The 19,175-nt window shown below is 50.9% G+C and overlaps 1 protein-coding gene across 2 annotated transcripts in view; it reads left to right on the forward strand.

The window, feature by feature from the left end:
* The window catches only part of abca3b (ATP-binding cassette, sub-family A (ABC1), member 3b), a 76,188-nt gene extending 57,961 nt beyond the window's left edge, over window positions 1–18,227 (forward strand). For both annotated transcript variants that reach the window (XM_042315349.1, XM_042315350.1), the window contains 14 exons: window positions 497–695; window positions 893–1,199; window positions 1,424–1,697; window positions 2,801–3,005; window positions 3,268–3,487; window positions 4,012–4,170; window positions 4,742–4,914; window positions 5,222–5,356; window positions 10,880–11,074; window positions 11,517–11,704; window positions 13,525–13,695; window positions 13,893–14,089; window positions 16,325–16,398; window positions 17,277–18,227. In XM_042315349.1, the coding sequence (XP_042171283.1) occupies window positions 497–695; window positions 893–1,199; window positions 1,424–1,697; window positions 2,801–3,005; window positions 3,268–3,487; window positions 4,012–4,170; window positions 4,742–4,914; window positions 5,222–5,356; window positions 10,880–11,074; window positions 11,517–11,704; window positions 13,525–13,695; window positions 13,893–14,089; window positions 16,325–16,398; window positions 17,277–17,399 (2,620 nt within the window). In that variant the 3' untranslated portion in view covers window positions 17,400–18,227. The remainder of the gene's footprint in view (window positions 1–496; window positions 696–892; window positions 1,200–1,423; window positions 1,698–2,800; window positions 3,006–3,267; window positions 3,488–4,011; window positions 4,171–4,741; window positions 4,915–5,221; window positions 5,357–10,879; window positions 11,075–11,516; window positions 11,705–13,524; window positions 13,696–13,892; window positions 14,090–16,324; window positions 16,399–17,276) is intronic.
* Window positions 18,228–19,175: the final 948 nt, after the last annotated feature.

Genomic DNA, 19,175 nt, shown 5'->3' on the forward strand with positions numbered 1-19,175 from the left:
CCACTAAGTTGTATTCATCCCTGTCTACTGTCAGTCTAGAGAAGTCCACTAAGTTGTATTCATCCCTGTGTACTGTCAGTCTAGAGAAGTCCACTAAGTTGTATTGGTCCCTGTGTACTGTCAGTCTAGAGAAGTCCACTAAGTTGTATTCATCCCTGTGTACTGTGAGACTAGAGAAGTCCACTAAGTTGTATTCATCCCTGTGTACTGTCAGTCTAGAGAAGTCCACTAAGTTGTATTGGTCCCTGTGTACTGTGAGACTAGAGAAGTCCACTAAGTTGTATTGGTCCCTGTCTACTGTCAGACTAGAGAAGTCCACTAAGTTGTATTGGTCCCTGTGTACTGTCAGTCTAGAGAAGTGTACTTTTTTAAATGTTTGTATTTCCTTATGTGAGTCCTCAGAGTGGTGAAGTTGTTGGTCTCTAGCCTGGACATCCAGGGTTTGGGTTAGATACACTGCTACTGTACTAAGCTGTACATTCTTGTGTATTTCCAGAGTGGGGAAGCTGGTGGATTCTAGCCTGGACATCCAGGCCATCCAGCTTCCTCCGCTGCAGTACCAACACGAGAGACGCTCCCACGACTGGACCATGGACGACACCAGCAGCTATAGCGGCATGACGGACGTCACCGACTTCACTGACAGCGGCACGCTCATCTCTGAGGACTGCTCCAACATCAAGCTCAACACCGGGGTGAGAGAGGAGAGTTTTTGTGTGTGGGTTCAGACTGTACACATCTTCTCTTTCTGTCATTAATATGGTTTATTAGTAGGACGGTTTAGGAGCTTACAAAATATAGGAACATACTGTATTAAATCAGAGGTGATATGGAAATAATCTCTTGCTCTTCTCTCTCTCTCTCCTGTCTGTCTTCCCACCCTCCTCTCCAGGCCAGACTGTACATGCAGCAGTTCTATGCCATGTTCCTGAAGCGGGCGCTCTATAGCTGGAGGAACTGGAAGGTGATTGTGGCCCAGTTCCTGGTGCCCCTGGTGTTCACCGTGCTGGCCCTGGTGGTGGCAAAGACCTTCCCCGGGCGTCACGACTCACCGCAGCTGAGGCTGGCACTGGGCCGCTACGGCCCCACCACCGTGCCCGTGGCCCTGGAGCCCGGCAAGGGACCGCTGGCAATCGCCCTGGCACAGGTGTATTCTTCACAATTGGCCGCCCAGCAAGCCCAGGACGTCAATATTAGGGGTAAGCGTGACAGCATGTTGGAAGAGATCACAGGATCACAGTACCACATAATAACTAGTTATTTGAGATGAAAGGTGATTTGTAGATCAGTGATTCTGTGCAGTTGTCTGCAATGTAGTGAATCTCAAACACGCATGGTGGAAGCTGCTTTAGACCATAGAGATGCAGACATGGAAAAAGCTTGTCTTTACTGATCCACCCTATCCCCTGCTTCTTCTCCTCAGACTTCACGGAGTACGTGCTCACCAAGACCGAGGAGGAGGGCGGGGCATTCAACGAGCGCTGCGTGGTGGGTGCATCATTCAGAGGCGGCACGGGGAAGTTTGCCGAGGTCACGGCCTACTTCAATAACCAGGGCTACCACACGGCCGCTACAGCCCTGATGATGGTGGACAACACCCTGTTCAAAATGCTGGCCGGGCCCAACGCATCGATTATGACTGGAAACATGCCCATGCCCCGCAACGTCTCCGAGAGCGCCCAGAGTCAGCTGACAGAGTGAGTGGGGAGTATGGAGGGGAAGGAGGGAGGGAGGGATGGTGGTATGGAAGTGGAGAGGGTGTTATGAAAAGAGGAGAGGGGATAGGAAAGGAAGGGAGAATGGATGAAAAAAAGAGGAGAGAAGGAGAAGAGGGTATGGAAGGAACACAGGTGTTATCTTGAACACATTTGAGAAGAGGAGTGAATGCTTAGTTGACCCACTCTGACTCAGTTCATAACTTCCTTATTGTTGTTAGATAGAAGTTGACTTTTCCATCAACCACCTTGTTTTGGGTCCTTATTCTGGCCTATCCTTTAAACACCTGCGGTCAACACATCTGTTACAGCCACTAAACCCCAATTAAACCAGGGTACTTCCCAAATGGCAACCTATTCCTTACAGAGTGCACTACTTTTCACCAGGGCCCATAGGGCTCTGGTCAAAAGTAGTACACTACGTAGGGAATAAGGTGCCATTTGGGATGGATGCACATCCAGTCAATGACCTCCCGGCCCTGCTGGATGGCTGGCTGGATCGATGGGGAAGCAACAGAGGCTGATAACAAGTTAGAGTCTGAGGGGGAGATATTGACCAACACCATTCATCAGGAGGTGTTTTTTAGAGGTGAGAGGATGGAGAGGGAGTGGTTCGGTCAAGGAAGGTATATTGATGGGAGGAAGGATAGAGTGAAAGAAGGATGAGAGGATAGAGGTCTGGTGAAGATGTTCTCCTGGCTATCAGGATATTTATTGTTTCATAATACTCCATCTCTTCCTCTCCCTCCTTTTCCCCTCTGCCTGCCAACCTCACCACTCAATACATAATCTGCCTCCCTTACTTTTCTTTCTTTTTTTCTGTGACTCCTCCCAGCTCCATGCCCTTCTTTATTTTCCTCCTGACTCTTTTTTTAAACATTTTTGTCTCTTCTGTCTCTCTATTCCGTCTCGCTCGCTCTCTCTCGTCTCTCTCTTCCGTCTCTCTTCCGTCTCGCTCTCTCTCTCTCTTCCGTCTCTCTCTCTCAATTAAATTAAAATTGCTTTTTTGCATGGAAAGTTTAGGGACTGTTTAAATAATAAATAGTAACCCCCCCTCTCTCTCACTACTTACCTCCTCGACACAGAGGTCAGACGGGCTTTGCCATCGCCATCAACCTGATGTATGGCATGGCATCCCTGTCCAGTACCTTCGCCCTGCTCCTGGTCACAGAGCGTTCACTCAAGTCCAAGCACGTACAGCAGGTCAGCGGCGTCTACCTCTCCAACTTCTGGTTCTCTGCACTGCTCTGGGACCTGGTCAACTTCTTCCTGCCCTGCATGCTCATGCTGGTCAGTATACTATCTGGATTTACTTAAAGGCCCAATGCAGCTGTTTTTTATTTTAATATCAAATCATTTCTGGGTAACAATTAAGTACCTTACTGTGATTGTTTTCAATGAAAATCGTCAAAAAGAAACAAAAATAAGTTTCTTAGCAAAAGCAATTTCTGAAGCAAGAATTTAGTTAGGACTGTCTGTTAATGGTGTGGGTGGGGAGGGTAAAACTGAAAACTAGCTGCTATCCAAACAGTGTTTCACTCCCTCCCAACAGGTGGTGTTCCGGGCGTTTGGGGTCAAGGCCTTCGTAGCAGACAACCACCTGGTTGACGTGTTATTACTCCTGCTGCTATATGGCTGGGCCGTCATCCCCCTCATGTACCTGCTCAGCTTCCTGTTCTCCACCGCTGCCACCGCCTACACCCGCCTCACCATCTTCAACATCATCAGCGGCACCGCCACCTTCCTCACCGTCACCATCATGACCATCCCAGGTGAGAGCCAGGGCCAGGATACAAGCATTTCACACCATCGTGCCGACCCCAAAAAAAGTGTGCCGGCTCTGATATTTTCAGGATGGTCCAGCAACTGTGGGGATGCGTAGCCAGTACAGCTTGGCCCAGTTTGGTTCTGAGGTGTGAAAAGCCCTTAGGTGTACTGGAACACTGGACCTGTTGGCAGCTCAGACTACACTTCTAACTACATGGGGAATCATTAAGATTTGGCGATTTAGAGCCTGTTTCTCTGCTAGGAAAAAGAATGACCCTCTACTGCACACTGGTGCACTTATTTGCTTCAGAACTGGGGATTAGGCAGGCAAAATATGCTGTGGAAATACATTTGATGAATTTCCCTTACCTTGATTCTCTCATCTCATTTCCTCTCCTCCTTTCCCTCCTCTCCTTCTCCTGTTTCCCCTTCTCTCCTCTCCTTCCCATCCTCTCCTCCTCCTGTTTCCCCTTCTCTCCTCCTCCTCCTGTTTCCCCTCCTCCTGTTTCCCCTCCTCTCCCCCTCCCAGAGCTATATCTACAGGACCTGTCTCGTAACCTGGACAAGGTGTTCCTGCTCTTCCCTAACTACTGCCTGGGCATGTCCTTCAGCCAGTTCTACCAGAACTACCAGTTCATCACCTTCTGCACCCCCAACCCCGTGACCATGGCCTTCTGCCGTGCCTTCAGTGAGTAGTGTACTGTGTTCTCCTACAGCAAGGAGGCAGCAGCTGTAGCTGTATCACAGTGTCCATAGTTCAGTAGGAATACCTATTGTATTCGTAGCTTCTTTGGGAGGGGTTGGGGACCAAAAATGTAGATTATTTTATGGGACAATATACAAATGTTATTGAGAAAGATAATTTGAAAAATAAATGTTATTGTGTTAATAAATATATGTTGGTTCTCTTAATTTTGATAGAGATACAAATATAATGAGTAAAAGGTTGTTTGTTGATATATATTTTTTAACAGATTTTAAGGTTGATGTTAGATTTAGGGTGGGGTCGCCAGAATAAAGAAATAATAAAATGGGTATCCTGAAATGCTGGGGAACAATAAAGGGGTCTCTGCTGAAAAAGTTTCAATATCACTGTGTTTACATGATATGTAATGGTAGTAATATTGTGATCACAATAATGTTGATGAGAATGATTCTGACTATGACGATGGTAAAGAGGATGATGAAGAGCCTGTCATGCTATTTTCTAGTTAACCTTTCGTAGCACTGACTGGTCTTGTTGCTCCTCACTCTTCCAGACATCACGTACCAGGAGAACTACTTCTCCATGTCGGAGCCGGGGGTGGGGCGTTTCCTGGTGGCCCTGTCCCTGCAGGGTGTAGTCTTCATCACCCTCCTCTTCATCATCGAGATGCAGTGTGTCAAAACCCTCCGCCGCTTCCTCACCCACCTCGCCAGCAGACGTAAACAGGTTAGAAGGGGAGGGGCCAGAGAGTTGACTATAGGGTGCTGTTTTCAGAAAATGTGCCCACCTGATGCCCTGAGTGAGATTAAACTAATGCCCCATTTGTTTATATAGGGCTGTAGTCAAGAGCAAATTATACTCTTCTTTTAAGAATTTCAGATTTCTGAAAAACTGGTAAAATTTTGGTGTGGTTGGGTACATGTCAAATTTCAACATTACTGTGCCCTGCTGTAATTTCTTCACTTTCTTCAGCTGTATTATGCCAATAGTATAAAAAGACCTCATCGATAATGACGGTCAGTATGTCTCCTAGTTGCCTCTGATGGGGGATGCGGCCCTACTGCCGGAGGACAGGGACGTAGCGGAGGAGAGGAAGAGGGTTCTGGAGTGTCAGCCCATAGTAGAATCTATGGTGGGGAGCCCACTCATTCTGCAGGACCTCAGCAAGGTACAGCAATCTGTCTGTTAGTCTTGTCTCCCTCCCAGAGGCATCCAATAGTGGTGAGGGCCTGCCTGCCTCCCTCCCTCCCTCCCTCCAGGCACACAGCAGTGATCTCCCTCCCTCCCTCCAGGCACACAGCAGTGATCCCTCCCTCCCTCCAGGCACACAGCAGTGATCTCCCTCCCTCCCCTAGGCACACAGCAGTGATCTCCCTCCCTCCCTCTAGGCACACAGCAGTGATCTCCCTCCCTCCCTCTAGGCACACAGCAGTGATCTCCCTCCCTCTAGGCACACAGCAGTGATCTCCCTTCCTCTAGGCACACAGCAGTGATCTCCCTCCCTCTAGGCACACAGCAGTGATCTCCCTCCCTCCCTCTAGGCACACAGCAGTGATCTCCCTCCCTCCCTCCAGTTCTACAGCAGTGATCTCCCTCCCTCCCTCCCTCCAGTTCTACAGCAGTGATCTCCCTCCCTCCAGTTCTACAGCAGTGATCTCCCTCCCTCCAGTTCTACAGCAGTGATCTCCCCCCTCCCTCCCCCCAGTTCTACAGCAGTGATCTCCCTCCCTCCCTCCCTCCAGTTCTACAGCAGTGATCTCCCTCCCTCCCTCCCTCCAGTTCTACAGCAGTGATCTCCCTCCCTCCCTCCAGTTCTACAGCAGTGATCTCCTCCCTCCCTCCAGTTCTACAGCAGTGATCTCCCTCCCTCCAGTTCTACAGCAGTGATCTCTCTCCCTCCCTCCAGTTCTACAGCAGTGATCTCCCTCCCTCCAGTTCTACAGCAGTGATCTCCCTCCCCCTCCAGTTCTACAGCAGTGATCTCCCTCCCTCCAGTTCTACAGCAGTGATCTCCCCCCTCCCTCCAGTTCTACAGCAGTGATCTCCCTCCCTCCAGTTCTACAGCAGTGATCTCCCTCCCTCCCTCCAGTTCTACAGCAGTGATCTCCCTCCCTCCCTCCCTCCAGTTCTACAGCAGTGATCTCCCCCTCCCTCCCTCCAGTTCTACAGCAGTGATCTCCCTCCCTCCCTCCAGTTCTACAGCAGTGATCTCCCTCCCTCCCTCCAGTTCTACAGCAGTGAGTGATCTCCCTCCCTCCCTCCCTCCAGTTCTACAGCAGTGATCTCCCTCCCTCCCTCCAGTTCTACAGCAGTGATCTCCCTCCCTACAGCCCTCCCTCCCTCCAGTTCTACAGCAGTGATCTCCCCCTCCCTCCCTCCAGTTCTACAGCAGTGATCTCCCTCCCTCCAGTTCTACAGCAGTGATCTCCCTCCCTCCAGTTCTACAGCAGTGATCTCCCTCCCTCCCTCCCTCCAGTTCTACAGCAGTGATCTCCCTCCCTCCCTCCCCCAGTTCTACAGCAGTGATCTCCCTCCCTCCCTCCCTCCAGTTCTACAGCAGTGATCTCCCTCCCTCCCTCCAGTTCTACAGCAGTGATCTCCCTCCCTCCCTCCAGTTCTACAGCAGTGATCTCCCTCCCTCCAGTTCTACAGCAGTGATCTCCCTCCCTCCAGTTCTACAGCAGTGATCTCCCTCCCTCCCTCCAGTTCTACAGCAGTGATCTCCCTCCAGTTCTACAGCAGTGATCTCCCTCTCCCTCCCTCCAGTTCTACAGCAGTGATCTCCCTCCTCCCTCCCTCCAGTTCTACAGCAGTGATCTCCCTCCCTCCAGTTCTACAGCAGTGATCTCCCTCCCTCCAGTTCTACAGCAGTGATCTCCCTCCCTCCAGTTCTACAGCAGTGATCTCCCTCCCTCCAGTTCTACAGCAGTGATCTCCCTCCCTCCAGTTCTACAGCAGTGATCTCCCTCCCTCCAGTTCTACAGCAGTGATCTCCCTCCCTCCAGTTCTACAGCAGTGATCTCCCTCCCTCCCTCCAGTTCTACAGCAGTGATCTCCCTCCCTCCCTCCAGTTCTACAGCAGTGATCTCCCCCTCCCTCCCTCCCTCCAGTTCTACAGCAGTGATCTCCCCCTCCCTCCCTCCCCCTCCAGTTCTACAGCAGTGATCTCCCTCCCTCCCTCCAGTTCTACAGCAGTGATCTCCCTCCCTCCAGTTCTACAGCAGTGATCTCCCTCCCTCCCTCCAGTTCTACAGCAGTGATCTCCCTCCCTCCCTCCCCCAGTTCTACAGCAGTGATCTCCCTCCCTCCCTCCAGTTCTACAGCAGTGATCTCCCTCCCTCCCTCCAGTTCTACAGCAGTGATCTCCCTCCCCCTCTCCTCTACAGCCTCCTCCCTCCCTCCAGTTCTACAGCAGTGATCTCCCTCCCTCCCTCCCTCCAGTTCTACAGCAGTGATCTCCCTCCCTCCCTCCAGTTCTACAGCAGTGATCTCCCTCCCTCCCCCTCCCTCCAGTTCTACAGCAGTGATCTCCCTCCCTCCCTCCCTCCCTCCAGTTCTACAGCAGTGATCTCCCTCCCTCCCTCCCTCCAGTTCTACAGCAGTGATCTCCCTCCCTCCCTCCCTCCAGTTCTACAGCAGTGATCTCCCTCCCTCCCTCCCCCTCCAGTTCTACAGCAGTGATCTCCCTCCCTCCAGTTCTACAGCAGTGATCTCCCTCCCTCCAGTTCTACAGCAGTGATCTCCCTCCCTCCAGTTCTACAGCAGTGATCTCCCTCCCTCCAGTTCTACAGCAGTGATCTCCCTCCATCCAGTTCTACAGCAGTGATCTCCCACCCTCCCTCCCCCAGTTCTACAGCAGTGATCTCCCTCCCTCCCTCCCTCCAGTTCTACAGCAGTGATCTCCCTCCCTCCCTCCAGTTCTACAGCAGTGATCTCCCTCCCTCCCTCCAGTTCTACAGCAGTGATCTCCCTCCCTCCAGTTCTACAGCAGTGATCTCCCTCCCTCCAGTTCTACAGCAGTGATCTCCCCCTCCCTCCCTCCAGTTCTACAGCAGTGATCTCCCTCCAGTTCTACAGCAGTGATCTCCCTCTCTCCCTCCCTCCAGTTCTACAGCAGTGATCTCCCTCTCTCCCTCCCTCCAGTTCTACAGCAGTGATCTCCCTCCCTCCCTCCAGTTCTACAGCAGTGATCTCCCTCCCTCCAGTTCTACAGCAGTGATCTCCCTCCCTCCAGTTCTACAGCAGTGATCTCCCTCCCTCCAGTTCTACAGCAGTGATCTCCCTCCATCCAGTTCTACAGCAGTGATCTCCCTCCCTCCAGTTCTACAGCAGTGATCTCCCTCCCTCCCTCCAGTTCTACAGCAGTGATCTCCCTCCAGTTCTACAGCAGTGATCTCCCTCCAGTTCTACAGCAGTGATCTCCCTCCCTCCCTCCAGTTCTACAGCAGTGATCTCCCTCCCTCCCCCTCCCTCCAGTTCTACAGCAGTGATCTCCCTCCCTCCAGTTCTACAGCAGTGATCTCCCTCCCTCCAGTTCTACAGCAGTGATCTCCCTCCCTCCCTCCAGTTCTACAGCAGTGATCTCCCTCCCTCCCTCCCTCCAGTTCTACAGCAGTGATCTCCCTCCCTCCCTCCAGTTCTACAGCAGTGATCTCCCTCCCTCCCTCCAGTTCTACAGCAGTGATCTCCCCCACCCTCCCTCCCCCCAGTTCTACAGCAGTGATCTCCCTCCCTCCCTCCCTCCAGTTCTACAGCAGTGATCTCCCTCCCTCCCTCCAGTTCTACAGCAGTGATCTCCCTCCCTCCCTCCAGTTCTACAGCAGTGATCTCCCTCCCTCCCTCCAGTTCTACAGCAGTGATCTCCCTCCCTCCAGTTCTACAGCAGTGATCTCCCTCCCTCCAGTTCTACAGCAGTGATCTCCCCCCCTCCTCCCTCCCTCCAGTTCTACAGCAGTGATCTCCCTCCCTCCAGTTCTACAGCAGTGATCTCCCTCCCTCCAGTTCTACAGCAGTGATCTCCCTCCCTCCAGTTCTACAGCAGTGATCTCCCTCCCTCCAGTTCTACAGCAGTGATCTCCCTCCCTCCAGTTCTACAGCAGTGATCTCTCTCCCTCCCTCCAGTTCTACAGCAGTGATCTCCCTCCCTCCCTCCAGTTCTACAGCAGTGATCTCCCTCCCTCCCTCCAGTTCTACAGCAGTGATCTCCCTCCCTCCCTCCAGTTCTACAGCAGTGATCTCCCTCCCTCCCTCCAGTTCTACAGCAGTGATCTCCCCCCTCCCTCCAGTTCTACAGCAGTGATCTCCCCCCTCCCTCCAGTTCTACAGCAGTGATCTCCCCCCCTCCCTCCAGTTCTACAGCAGTGATCTCCCTCCCTCCAGTTCTACAGCAGTGATCTCCCTCCCTCCAGTTCTACAGCAGTGATCTCCCTCCCTCCCCCTCCAGTTCTACAGCAGTGATCTCCCTCCCTCCCTCCAGTTCTACAGCAGTGATCTCCCTCCCTCCCTCCAGTTCTACAGCAGTGATCTCCCACCCTCCCCTCCCCCAGTTCTACAGCAGTGATCTCCCGCCCTCCCTCCCTCCCTCCAGTTCTACAGCAGTGATCTCCCTCCCTCCCTCCAGTTCTACAGCAGTGATCTCCCTCCAGTTCTACAGCAGTGATCTCTCCCTCCCTCCCTCCAGTTCTACAGCAGTGATCTCTCTCCCTCCCCTCCAGTTCTACAGCAGTGATCTCCCTCCCTCCCTCCCTCCAGTTCTACAGCAGTGATCTCCCTCCCTCCCTCCCTCCAGTTCTACAGCAGTGATCTCCCTCCCTCCCTCCCTCCAGTTCTACAGCAGTGATCTCCCTCCCTCCCTCCCTCCAGTTCTACAGCAGTGATCTCCCTCCCTCCCTCCCTCCAGTTCTACAGCAGTGATCTCCCTCCCTCCCTCCAGTTCTACAGCAGTGATCTCCCTCCCTCCCCAGTTCTACAGCAGTGATCTCCCTCCCTCCCTCCAGTTCTACAGCAGTGATCTCCCCTCCCCCTCCCTCCCTCCCCCAGTTCTACAGCAGTGATCTCCCTCCCTCCCTCCAGTTCTACAGCAGTGATCTCCCTCCCTCCCTCCAGTTCTACAGCAGTGATCTCCCTCCCTCCCTCCAGTTCTACAGCAGTGATCCCTCCCTCCCTCCAGTTCTACAGCAGTGATCTCCCTCCCTCCCTCCAGTTCTACAGCAGTGATCTCCCTCCCTCCCTCCAGTTCTACAGCAGTGATCTCCCTCCCTCCCTCCCTCCAGTTCTACAGCAGTGATCTCCCTCCCTCCCTCCCTCCAGTTCTACAGCAGTGATCTCCCTCCCTCCCTCCCTCCCTCCAGTTCTACAGCAGTGATCTCCCTCCCTCCCTCCCTCCAGTTCTACAGCAGTGATCTCCCCCTCCCTCCCTCCCTCCAGTTCTACAGCAGTGATATCCCGCCCTCCCTCCCTCCAGTTCTACAGCAGTGATCTCCCTCCCTCCCTCCCTCCAGTTCTACAGCAGTGATCTCCCTCCCTCCCTCCAGTTCTACAGCAGTGATCTCCCGCCCCTCCCTCCCTCCAGTTCTACTGCAGTGATCTCCCTCCCTCCAGTTCTACAGCAGTGATCTCCCTCCCTCCAGTTCTACAGCAGTGATCTCCCTCCCTCCAGTTCTACAGCAGTGATCTCCCTCCCTCCCTCCAGGTATACAGCAGTGGAGAAACAGTACTGGCGGTAGACAGACTCTCTCTAGCAGTGGGGAAAGGAGAGTGTTTTGGCCTGCTGGGTTTCAATGGAGCAGGGAAGACCACCACCTTCAAGATGCTCACCGGGGACGAGACTGTCACCTCTGGCGATGCCTACATTGACGGCTACAGCATTCTGAGGGATGTCAAGAAGGTTAGAGAGAGAGAGGAAAACATTTCACTTTCTTTTTTTTTTCAAATAAACCTTTTTTTTATGTCACATACACAGGATAGGTGCAGTGAAATGTGTTGTTTGACAGGGTCATCCATAGTAGTACGGCATCCCTGGAGCAAATTAAGATTAACTACCTTGCTCGAGGGCACATCGGCAGATTTTTCACCTTGTCGGCTCGGGTATACTCAAACCTCTAAGCTACCTGCTGCCCTTACTTAAAAGTTCATTAGGGCACACCGTAGCAAAGCATTTTGCAACAGAAAACAAAAACTAGCATTTCTTATTGTATGCGTACAGATAGGACCTTCTTAATTAGGGACTGTTTTCTTACGCTTTGTGCCTCCTGAACACCAACCAGTTCTAATATGCTGTGAAACAAAATCACCTTGCATGACACCACCCTCTCTCCCGTATGTCGTAGGTACAGCAGCGGATTGGCTATTGCCCGCAGTTCGATGCTGTCCTGGATCACATGACAGGAAGAGAAACGCTGAGCATGTATGCTAGGCTCCGGGGGATACCAGAGAAATACGTGTCAGGCTGCGTGGAGAACGTGCTACGGTCCTTACTACTGGAGCCCCATGCTGACAAACTGTGCCGCAGCTACAGGTAAGCAGTGAGGGGGAGGGGCTGTGTGTTTGTGTTGGTTTGGGGGTGGGGGACAGTGGGTGGGTGTGTTGGTTTGGGGGTGGGGGACAGTGTGTGTGTTGGGGTGGGGGACAGTGGGTGGGTGTGTTGGTTTGGGGGTGGGGGACAGTGTGTAGGTGTGTTGGTTTGGGGGTGGGGGACAGTGTGTAGGTGTGTTGGTTTGGGGGTGGGGGACAGTGTGTAGGTGTGTTGGGGTGGGGGACAGTGTGTAGGTGTGTTGGTTTGGGGGTGGGGGACAGTGGGTGGGTGTGTTGGTTTGGGGGTGGGGGACAGTGTGTGGTTTGGGGTGGGGGACAGTGTGTAGGTGTGTTGGTTTGGGAGTGGGGGACAGTGGGTGGGTGTGTTGGTTTGGGGGTGGGGGACAGTGGGTGGGTGTGTTGGTTTGGGGGTGGGGGACAGTGGGTGGGTGTGTGTTGGGGTGGGGGACAGTGGGTGGGTGTGTTGGTTTGGGGGTGCGGGACAGTGTGTTGGTTTGGGGGTGGGGGACAGTGTGTGGTGTGTTGGGGTGGGGGACAGTGTGTAGGTGTGTTGGTTTGGGGGTGGGGGACAGTGGGTGGGTGTGTTGGTTTGGGGGTGGGTGTGTTGGCTTGGGGGTGGGGGACAGTGGGTGGGTGTGTTGGTTTGGGGGTGGGGGACAGTGTGTAGGTGTGTTGGTTTTGGGGGGGTGGGGGTGGGGGACAGTGTGTAGGTGTGTTGGTTTGGGGGTGTGGGACAGTGTGTAGGTGTGTTGGTTTGGGGGTGGGGGACAGTGGGTGGGTGTGTTGGTTTGGGGGTGGGGGACAGTGTGTGGTTTGGGGTGGGGGACAGTGGGTGGGTGTGTCGGTTTGGGGGTGGGGGACAGTGTGTGGTTTGGGGTGGGGGACAGTGGGTGGGTGTGTTGGTTTGGGGGTGGGGGAGAGTGGGTGGGTGTGTTGGTTTGGGGGTGGGGGACAGTGTGTAGGTGTGTTGGTTTGGGAGTGGGGGACAGTGGGTGGGTGTGTTGGTTTTGGGGGTGGGGGACAGTGGGTGGGTGTGTTGGTTTGGGGGTGGGGGACAGTGGGTGGGTGTGTGTTGGGGTGGGGGACAGTGGGTGGGTGTGTTGGTTTGGGGGTGCGGGACAGTGTGTTGGTTTGGGGGTGGGGGACAGTGTGTGGTGTGTTGGGGTGGGGGACAGTGTGTAGGTGTGTTGGTTTGGGGGTGGGGGACAGTGGGTGGGTGTGTTGGTTTGGGGGTGGGTGTGTTGGCTTGGGGGTGGGGGACAGTGGGTGGGTGTGTTGGTTTTGGGGGTGGGGGACAGTGTGTGTAGGTGTGTTGGTTTGGGGGTGGGGGACAGTGTGTTTTGGGGTGGGGGACAGTGGGTGGGTGTGTTGGTTTGGGGGTGGGGAACAGTGTGTGGATGTTTTGGTGTGGGAGTGGGGGACAGTGTGTGTAGTGTGTTGGTTTGGGGGTGGGGGACAGTAGTGTGTAATTTGCAAATAAATTCATAAAAATCCTACAATGTGATTTTCTAGATTTTTTTCTTCTCATTTTGTCTGTCATAGTTGAAGTGTACCTATGATGAAAATTACAGGCCTCATCTTTTTAAGTGGGAGAACTTGCACAATTGGTGGCTGACTAAATACTTTTTTGCCCCACTGTATCTTGTCCTATAGTGCATACTACTCCTTCTCTCTCTAGAGACATAGCTCATGAATGTCAAGATATTACCGAGTACAAACACACTGCCTTTCCTCCTTCCTTCCCCCCATCCCTTCTCCCTCAAATCCCTTCGTACCCCCCCCTTTCACTCTCTCTCCCTCCAGTGGGGGCAATAAGAGGAAGCTGAGTGCAGCTGTGGCTCTGATTGGTGGACCCCCGGTCATCTTCCTGGATGAGCCATCCACTGGCATGGACCCGGTTGCTAGGCGACTGCTGTGGGACGCTGTGACGCGCACCCGGGAGTCTGGAAAGGCCATCATCATCACCTCTCACAGGTGAGCATAGCACACACACACACACACCATCCTCTTTATCGCCATCATCATCATCATCCACCTTCCAGTACAGTCATTACTGTGTCACAGGAAGGAACAGAGTGACTCAGAGAATAAAATAGATGTTGTCGTGGGTTTATCTTTCTCCCTCTCCTCTTTTGTTCCTCTCTTCTTCCCCTTCTCTCTCTCTGCTGTAGTATGGAGGAATGCGAGGCCCTGTGTACCCGGCTGGCGGTGATGGTGAACGGTCAGTTTAAGTGTCTGGGCAGTCCCCAGCACCTGAAGAGTAAGTTTGGCAGCGGCTACACACTACTGGCTAAAGTACGAGTGCACAAGGAGGTGGAGGATAGCGACCTGCAACTCTTCAAGGACTTCATCGAGAGCACCTTCCCAGGTCAGAGAGAGAGACACACACACACTCTGAGTCAGACTCATGAACATACACGGGTGCACACACACAAACAAACTTATACAGGCGCACGTAGTGTACACACACACACACACACACACACGTAGACATTCACAAACACTCACGCGTACGTATGCACACAGACACACGTGCACGCACCCCACCCCCTGAGGCTGGTTCAAAGATAATCCAAGATGTATGACTGTCAATGGTTTAGGGCAGTGGTTCCTAAACTTTTTATAGTCCCATACCCCTTCAAATAGTCAACCTCCAGCTGTTTAGCACCAGGGTCAGCACACTCTCAAATGTTTTTTTTTCCATCATTGTAATAAGCCTGCCACACACACACCATACGATACGATACATTTACTAAACATAAGAATGAGTGTGAGTTTTTGTCACAACCCGGCTCGAGGGAAGTGACAAAGAGCTGTTGTAGGACCAGGGCACAAATAATAATAATAATAATAATTGTGCTCTTTATTTAACCATCTTACATATAAAACTTTTTTGTTCATCAAAAATGGTGAATAACTCACCACAGGTTAATGAGAAGGGTGTGCTTGAAAGGATGCACATAACTCTGCACTGTTGGGTTGTATTGGAGAGAGTCTGAGTCTTCAATCATTTTCCACACACAGTTTGTGCCTGTATTTAGTTTTCATTCTAGTGAGGGCTGAGAATCCACTCTCATATAGGTACATGGTTGCAAAGGGCATCAGTGTCTTAACAGCACGATTTGCCAAGGCAAGAAACTCTGAGTGCAGCCCAATCCATAAATCTAGCAGTGGCTTCTGATTAAATGACATTTTCACAGAACCGCTTGTTTGAATTTCGATGAGGCTCTCTTGTTCAGATATCTATAAGTGGACTGGAGGCATGGCATGAAAGGGTTAACGAATCCAGTTGTTTGTGTCATCCATTTCAGGAAAGTATCTGCGTAATTGCTCACCCAACTCACTCAGGTGCTTCGCTATATGACATTTGACATTGTCCGTAAGCTTAAGTTCATTTGCAAACAAAAAATCATACGATGATGGAAAGACCTGTGTGTTGTCCTTGTTAATGCAGACAGAGAAGAGCTCCAACTTCTTAATCATAGACTCAATTTTGTCCCGCACATTGATAGTTGCGGAGAGTCCCTGTAATCCTAGATTCAGATCATTCAGGCGAGAAAAACCGTCACCCAGATAGACCAGTCGTATGAGAAACTCGTCATCATGCAAGCAGTCAGACAAGTGACTATTATGGTCAGTAAAGAAAACTTTAAGCTCGTCTCTCTATTAAAAAAGTGTCAATACTTTGCCCCTTGATAACCAGCGCACTTCTGTATGTTGTAAAAGTGTTACATGGTCGCTGCCCATATCTTTGCATAATGCAGAAAATACACGAGAGTTCGGGGTCTTGCTTTAATGAAGTTAACCATTTTCACTGTAGCGTCCAAAACGTCTTTCAAGCTGTCAGACATTCCCTTGGCAGCAAGAGCCTCTCGGTAGATGCTGCAATGTACCCAAGTGGCGTCGGGAGCAACTGCTTGCACACGCATTACCACTCCACTGTGTCTCCCTGTCATGGCTTTTGCTCCATCAGTACAGATACCAACACATCTTAACCACCAAAGTCCATTAGATGTCACAAAGCTGTCCAGTACTTTAAACACATTTTCTCCTGTTGTCCTGGTCTCCAGAAGAGGATGTCTTCCTGATACGTCGTGAAACAGTGTTGTTTGATAAAGACTGTCTGTTTTTTTGGGCCTTTTCCCCCAGCATTGTCCCAGCCATATCCACGCAGCAGGAAGAATTAAGTCCTCTACAATAGTCTGGGTCTTGCCTGTCCTAGCCACTCAGTAGCTCACCATATAAGATGCTTCTAGCCCCTTCTTATTAATGGTATCGGTTGCTTTTATACATGTATTACTACGCAAAAGTAGTCTATTCTCGCTCAAAATACCCCCGTGGCTTATTTTTCACATTTGGTCATGTTTCGTTTCTAAATGTCTGCGTAAGAGGGAAGGTTTCCCGCGAGAGAGTAACGGTTAATGTGATTGGATGTTAATTATTTGACTAGGCTGCCTGTATTTGACATTGTGTTTTTGTTTCGATAAGCACTAGATGGTTTAATTTCATTTTTGGCAGTGAAACGAGGCTACACCTACCCCAGTTTGGGAATACCTGGTTTAGGGGGTTAGTCTAACATGACATCACTTCCTTCTCTCCACAGGAAGTCTACTAACAGATGAACACCAGGGCATGGTGCACTACCACTTAACTGACAAGACTCTTACCTGGGCACAGGTAACAATCTCTCTTTCTCAGCCGGTCCCTATTCACTCCCTAACCCTTCTTCTTGGCCCTAACCTGTCAGCCAACCTGTCTTTTAGACTGTAAGAGCACTATCTAGTGGAGACCAAACCTGTCAGCCAACCTGTCTTTTAGACTGTAAGAGCACTATCTAGTTGAGACCTAACCTGTCAGCCAACCTGTCTTCTAGACTGTAATAGCACTATCTAGTGGAGACCAAACCTGTCTTTTAGACTGTAATAGCACTATCTAGTGGAGACCTAACCTGTCAGCCAACCTGTCTTTTAGACTGTAATAGCACTATCTAGTGGAGACCTAACCTGTCTTTTAGACTGTAATAGCACTATCTAGTGGATACCAAACCTGTCTTTTAGACTGTAATAGCACTATCTAGTGGAGACCTAACCTGTCAGCCAACCTGTCTTTTAGACTGTAATAGCAATATCTAGTGGAGACCTAACCTGTCAGCCAACCTGTCTTTTAGACTGTAAGAGCACTATCTAGTGGAGACCTAACCTGTCTTTTAGACTGTAATAGCACTATCTAGTGGAGACCAAACCTGTCAGCCAACCTGTCTTCTAGACTGTAAGAGCACTATCTAGTGGAGACCTAACCTGTCAGCCAACCTGTCTTTTAGACTGTAAGAGCACCCTCTAATGGAGACCTAACCTGTCAGCCAGCCTGTCTTTTAGACTGTAATACCACCATCTAGTGGAGAAAGAGTGTAATGACGTATTTGCCTTTGATTTGTATCCGACTACTCCACACAATTGACGTTGTCAGATACAGCTTTTGATTTCAGGCTAAGCACTGACTCACCCTCTGATTTCCCTCTTTCTATCCCCTCTCTTCATCCCCCCATCCTCCCCAAGGTGTTTGGCACCCTGGAGGCAGCCAAAGAGAAGTACAACATCGACGACTACGCTGTGAGCCAGATCTCCTTGGAACAGGTGTTCCTCAGCTTCGCCCAGTTCCAGCACTGCAGCAGGAAATAGATACAGCGAGGAGGAAGAAGAGGGGAGCTCCATCTCTCTGTTTCTCTCTCTGTCTGTCCATCTGTCCTGTGTATCTCTCCACTCTGTGTGGCTGACCTGTGTACATGGGCTCGACTATGTGACGCGCCACTGAGCTATGATCAGGTCTTGATCTACATACACACAGACAGACACTGTGCAGTGATGGAGCAGAGTTTGAATCCCTGGACACCCGGTCTTCAACGTGGCCGTGTTACCCCAGCTCCCTCTAACCCCGCTGGGCTTGGACCGCCAACCAGACTGGACCTGTTGATCCAAGCCTGGGTCTTAACCATCAACCACTCCTTTCTCTTCTGTTCAATCAGTTTGTGTGTTGGACATTTAGGTCAGTACAGAGGCACGGTTAGGGTTAGGGAGTTCTGTTTAGGGGGGGGGGGTCTGCTGTACGACCAAGTAAGGAACCTTAGATGTTACCCCTTTTTTGTCTTTGATGTTTAAGACCATGTATACAACTGGATACCACTGGATATGATGGTCTACTCTGTATAATACAACTCAGCCTTGTGAATGTGTGACAGGCAGGGTTGTGAATGTGTGACAGGCAGGGTTGTGAATGTGTGACAGGCAGGGTTGTGAATGTGTGACAGGCAGGGTTGTGAATGTGTGACAGGCAGGGTTGTGAATGTGTGATGTGTGACAGGCAGGGTTGTGAATGTGTGACAGGCAGGGTTGTGAATGTGTGACAGGCAGGGTTGTGAATGTGTGACAGGCAGGGTTGTGAATGTGTGACAGGCAGGGTTGTGAATGTGTGACAGGCAGGGTTGTGAATGTGTGACAGGCAGGGTTGGTGACAGGCAGGGTTGTGTGTGACAGGCAGGGTTGTGAATGTGTGACAGGCAGGGTTGTGAATGTGTGACAGGCAGGGTTGTGAATGTGTGACAGGCAGGGTTGTGAATGTGTGACAGACCTTTGTGTGAACTTGTTTGCAGCTTTCTTTATGAATGATTTTTGTCTCCTCGTATGATTCTTACTGTGATCCTAAACAATTGTGCACAGTGGTTATTGTTTGTCACTGATATGATTGAAATATACAATGAAGCACTTCAAGTGATGGAATTGTAAAACAAATCAACACATTTTTTTTCTTTATTAGGGTAAATGCCATGCTAATGCCATGCCAGGGTAAATGCCATTCTAATGCTATGCCAGGGTAAATGCTATGCTAATGCCATGCCAGGGTAAATGCCATGCTAATGCCATGCCAGGGTAAATGCTATGCTCTAACGCTTGCTCATCATTTTTGGTCGGATGTAAATGATGTAATAGATTCATGGTACTGAAGCCACTTCCTGTAGGAAATCATTAGATTGGTTTGCAGAAACAGTAGCTAACAATTGCATGTCTGAAAGAACAACAACCTCTCTGCACTGCATTGCATGGCACACCAAAAGTGTGCTAGGTATTGAGATGCCCTCAGACCATCATCGAAATTCCTAATTGCAAGATTCAGAAAGAAAAAAGGTCTTGAAGGATTTGGGCATGTTGGACTGTGTGGTTTCTATCCTTAGCATTGTGTCCACTGACTGAAGCACAACTTCCCTTTCTACGGGCTACAGTAAGTTTGATGCAGTGTCATAGTTACAGAATCACTATCAACCTGCTGAGGTACAGATATGTTATTTGACTTTAAGGGATAAGTCAATGACCTTGTGAAATCACTGCACTATCCCTCTAAGTGAGGTGTTTTTTGGTTAGTTTACCCACACTAATTTAACTGCAGCTTAAGCATTTCATGTT

This window comes from Oncorhynchus tshawytscha, unplaced genomic scaffold (genome assembly GCF_018296145.1).
Source record: "Oncorhynchus tshawytscha isolate Ot180627B unplaced genomic scaffold, Otsh_v2.0 Un_contig_6900_pilon_pilon, whole genome shotgun sequence".
Lineage (NCBI taxonomy): Eukaryota > Metazoa > Chordata > Actinopteri > Salmoniformes > Salmonidae > Oncorhynchus > Oncorhynchus tshawytscha.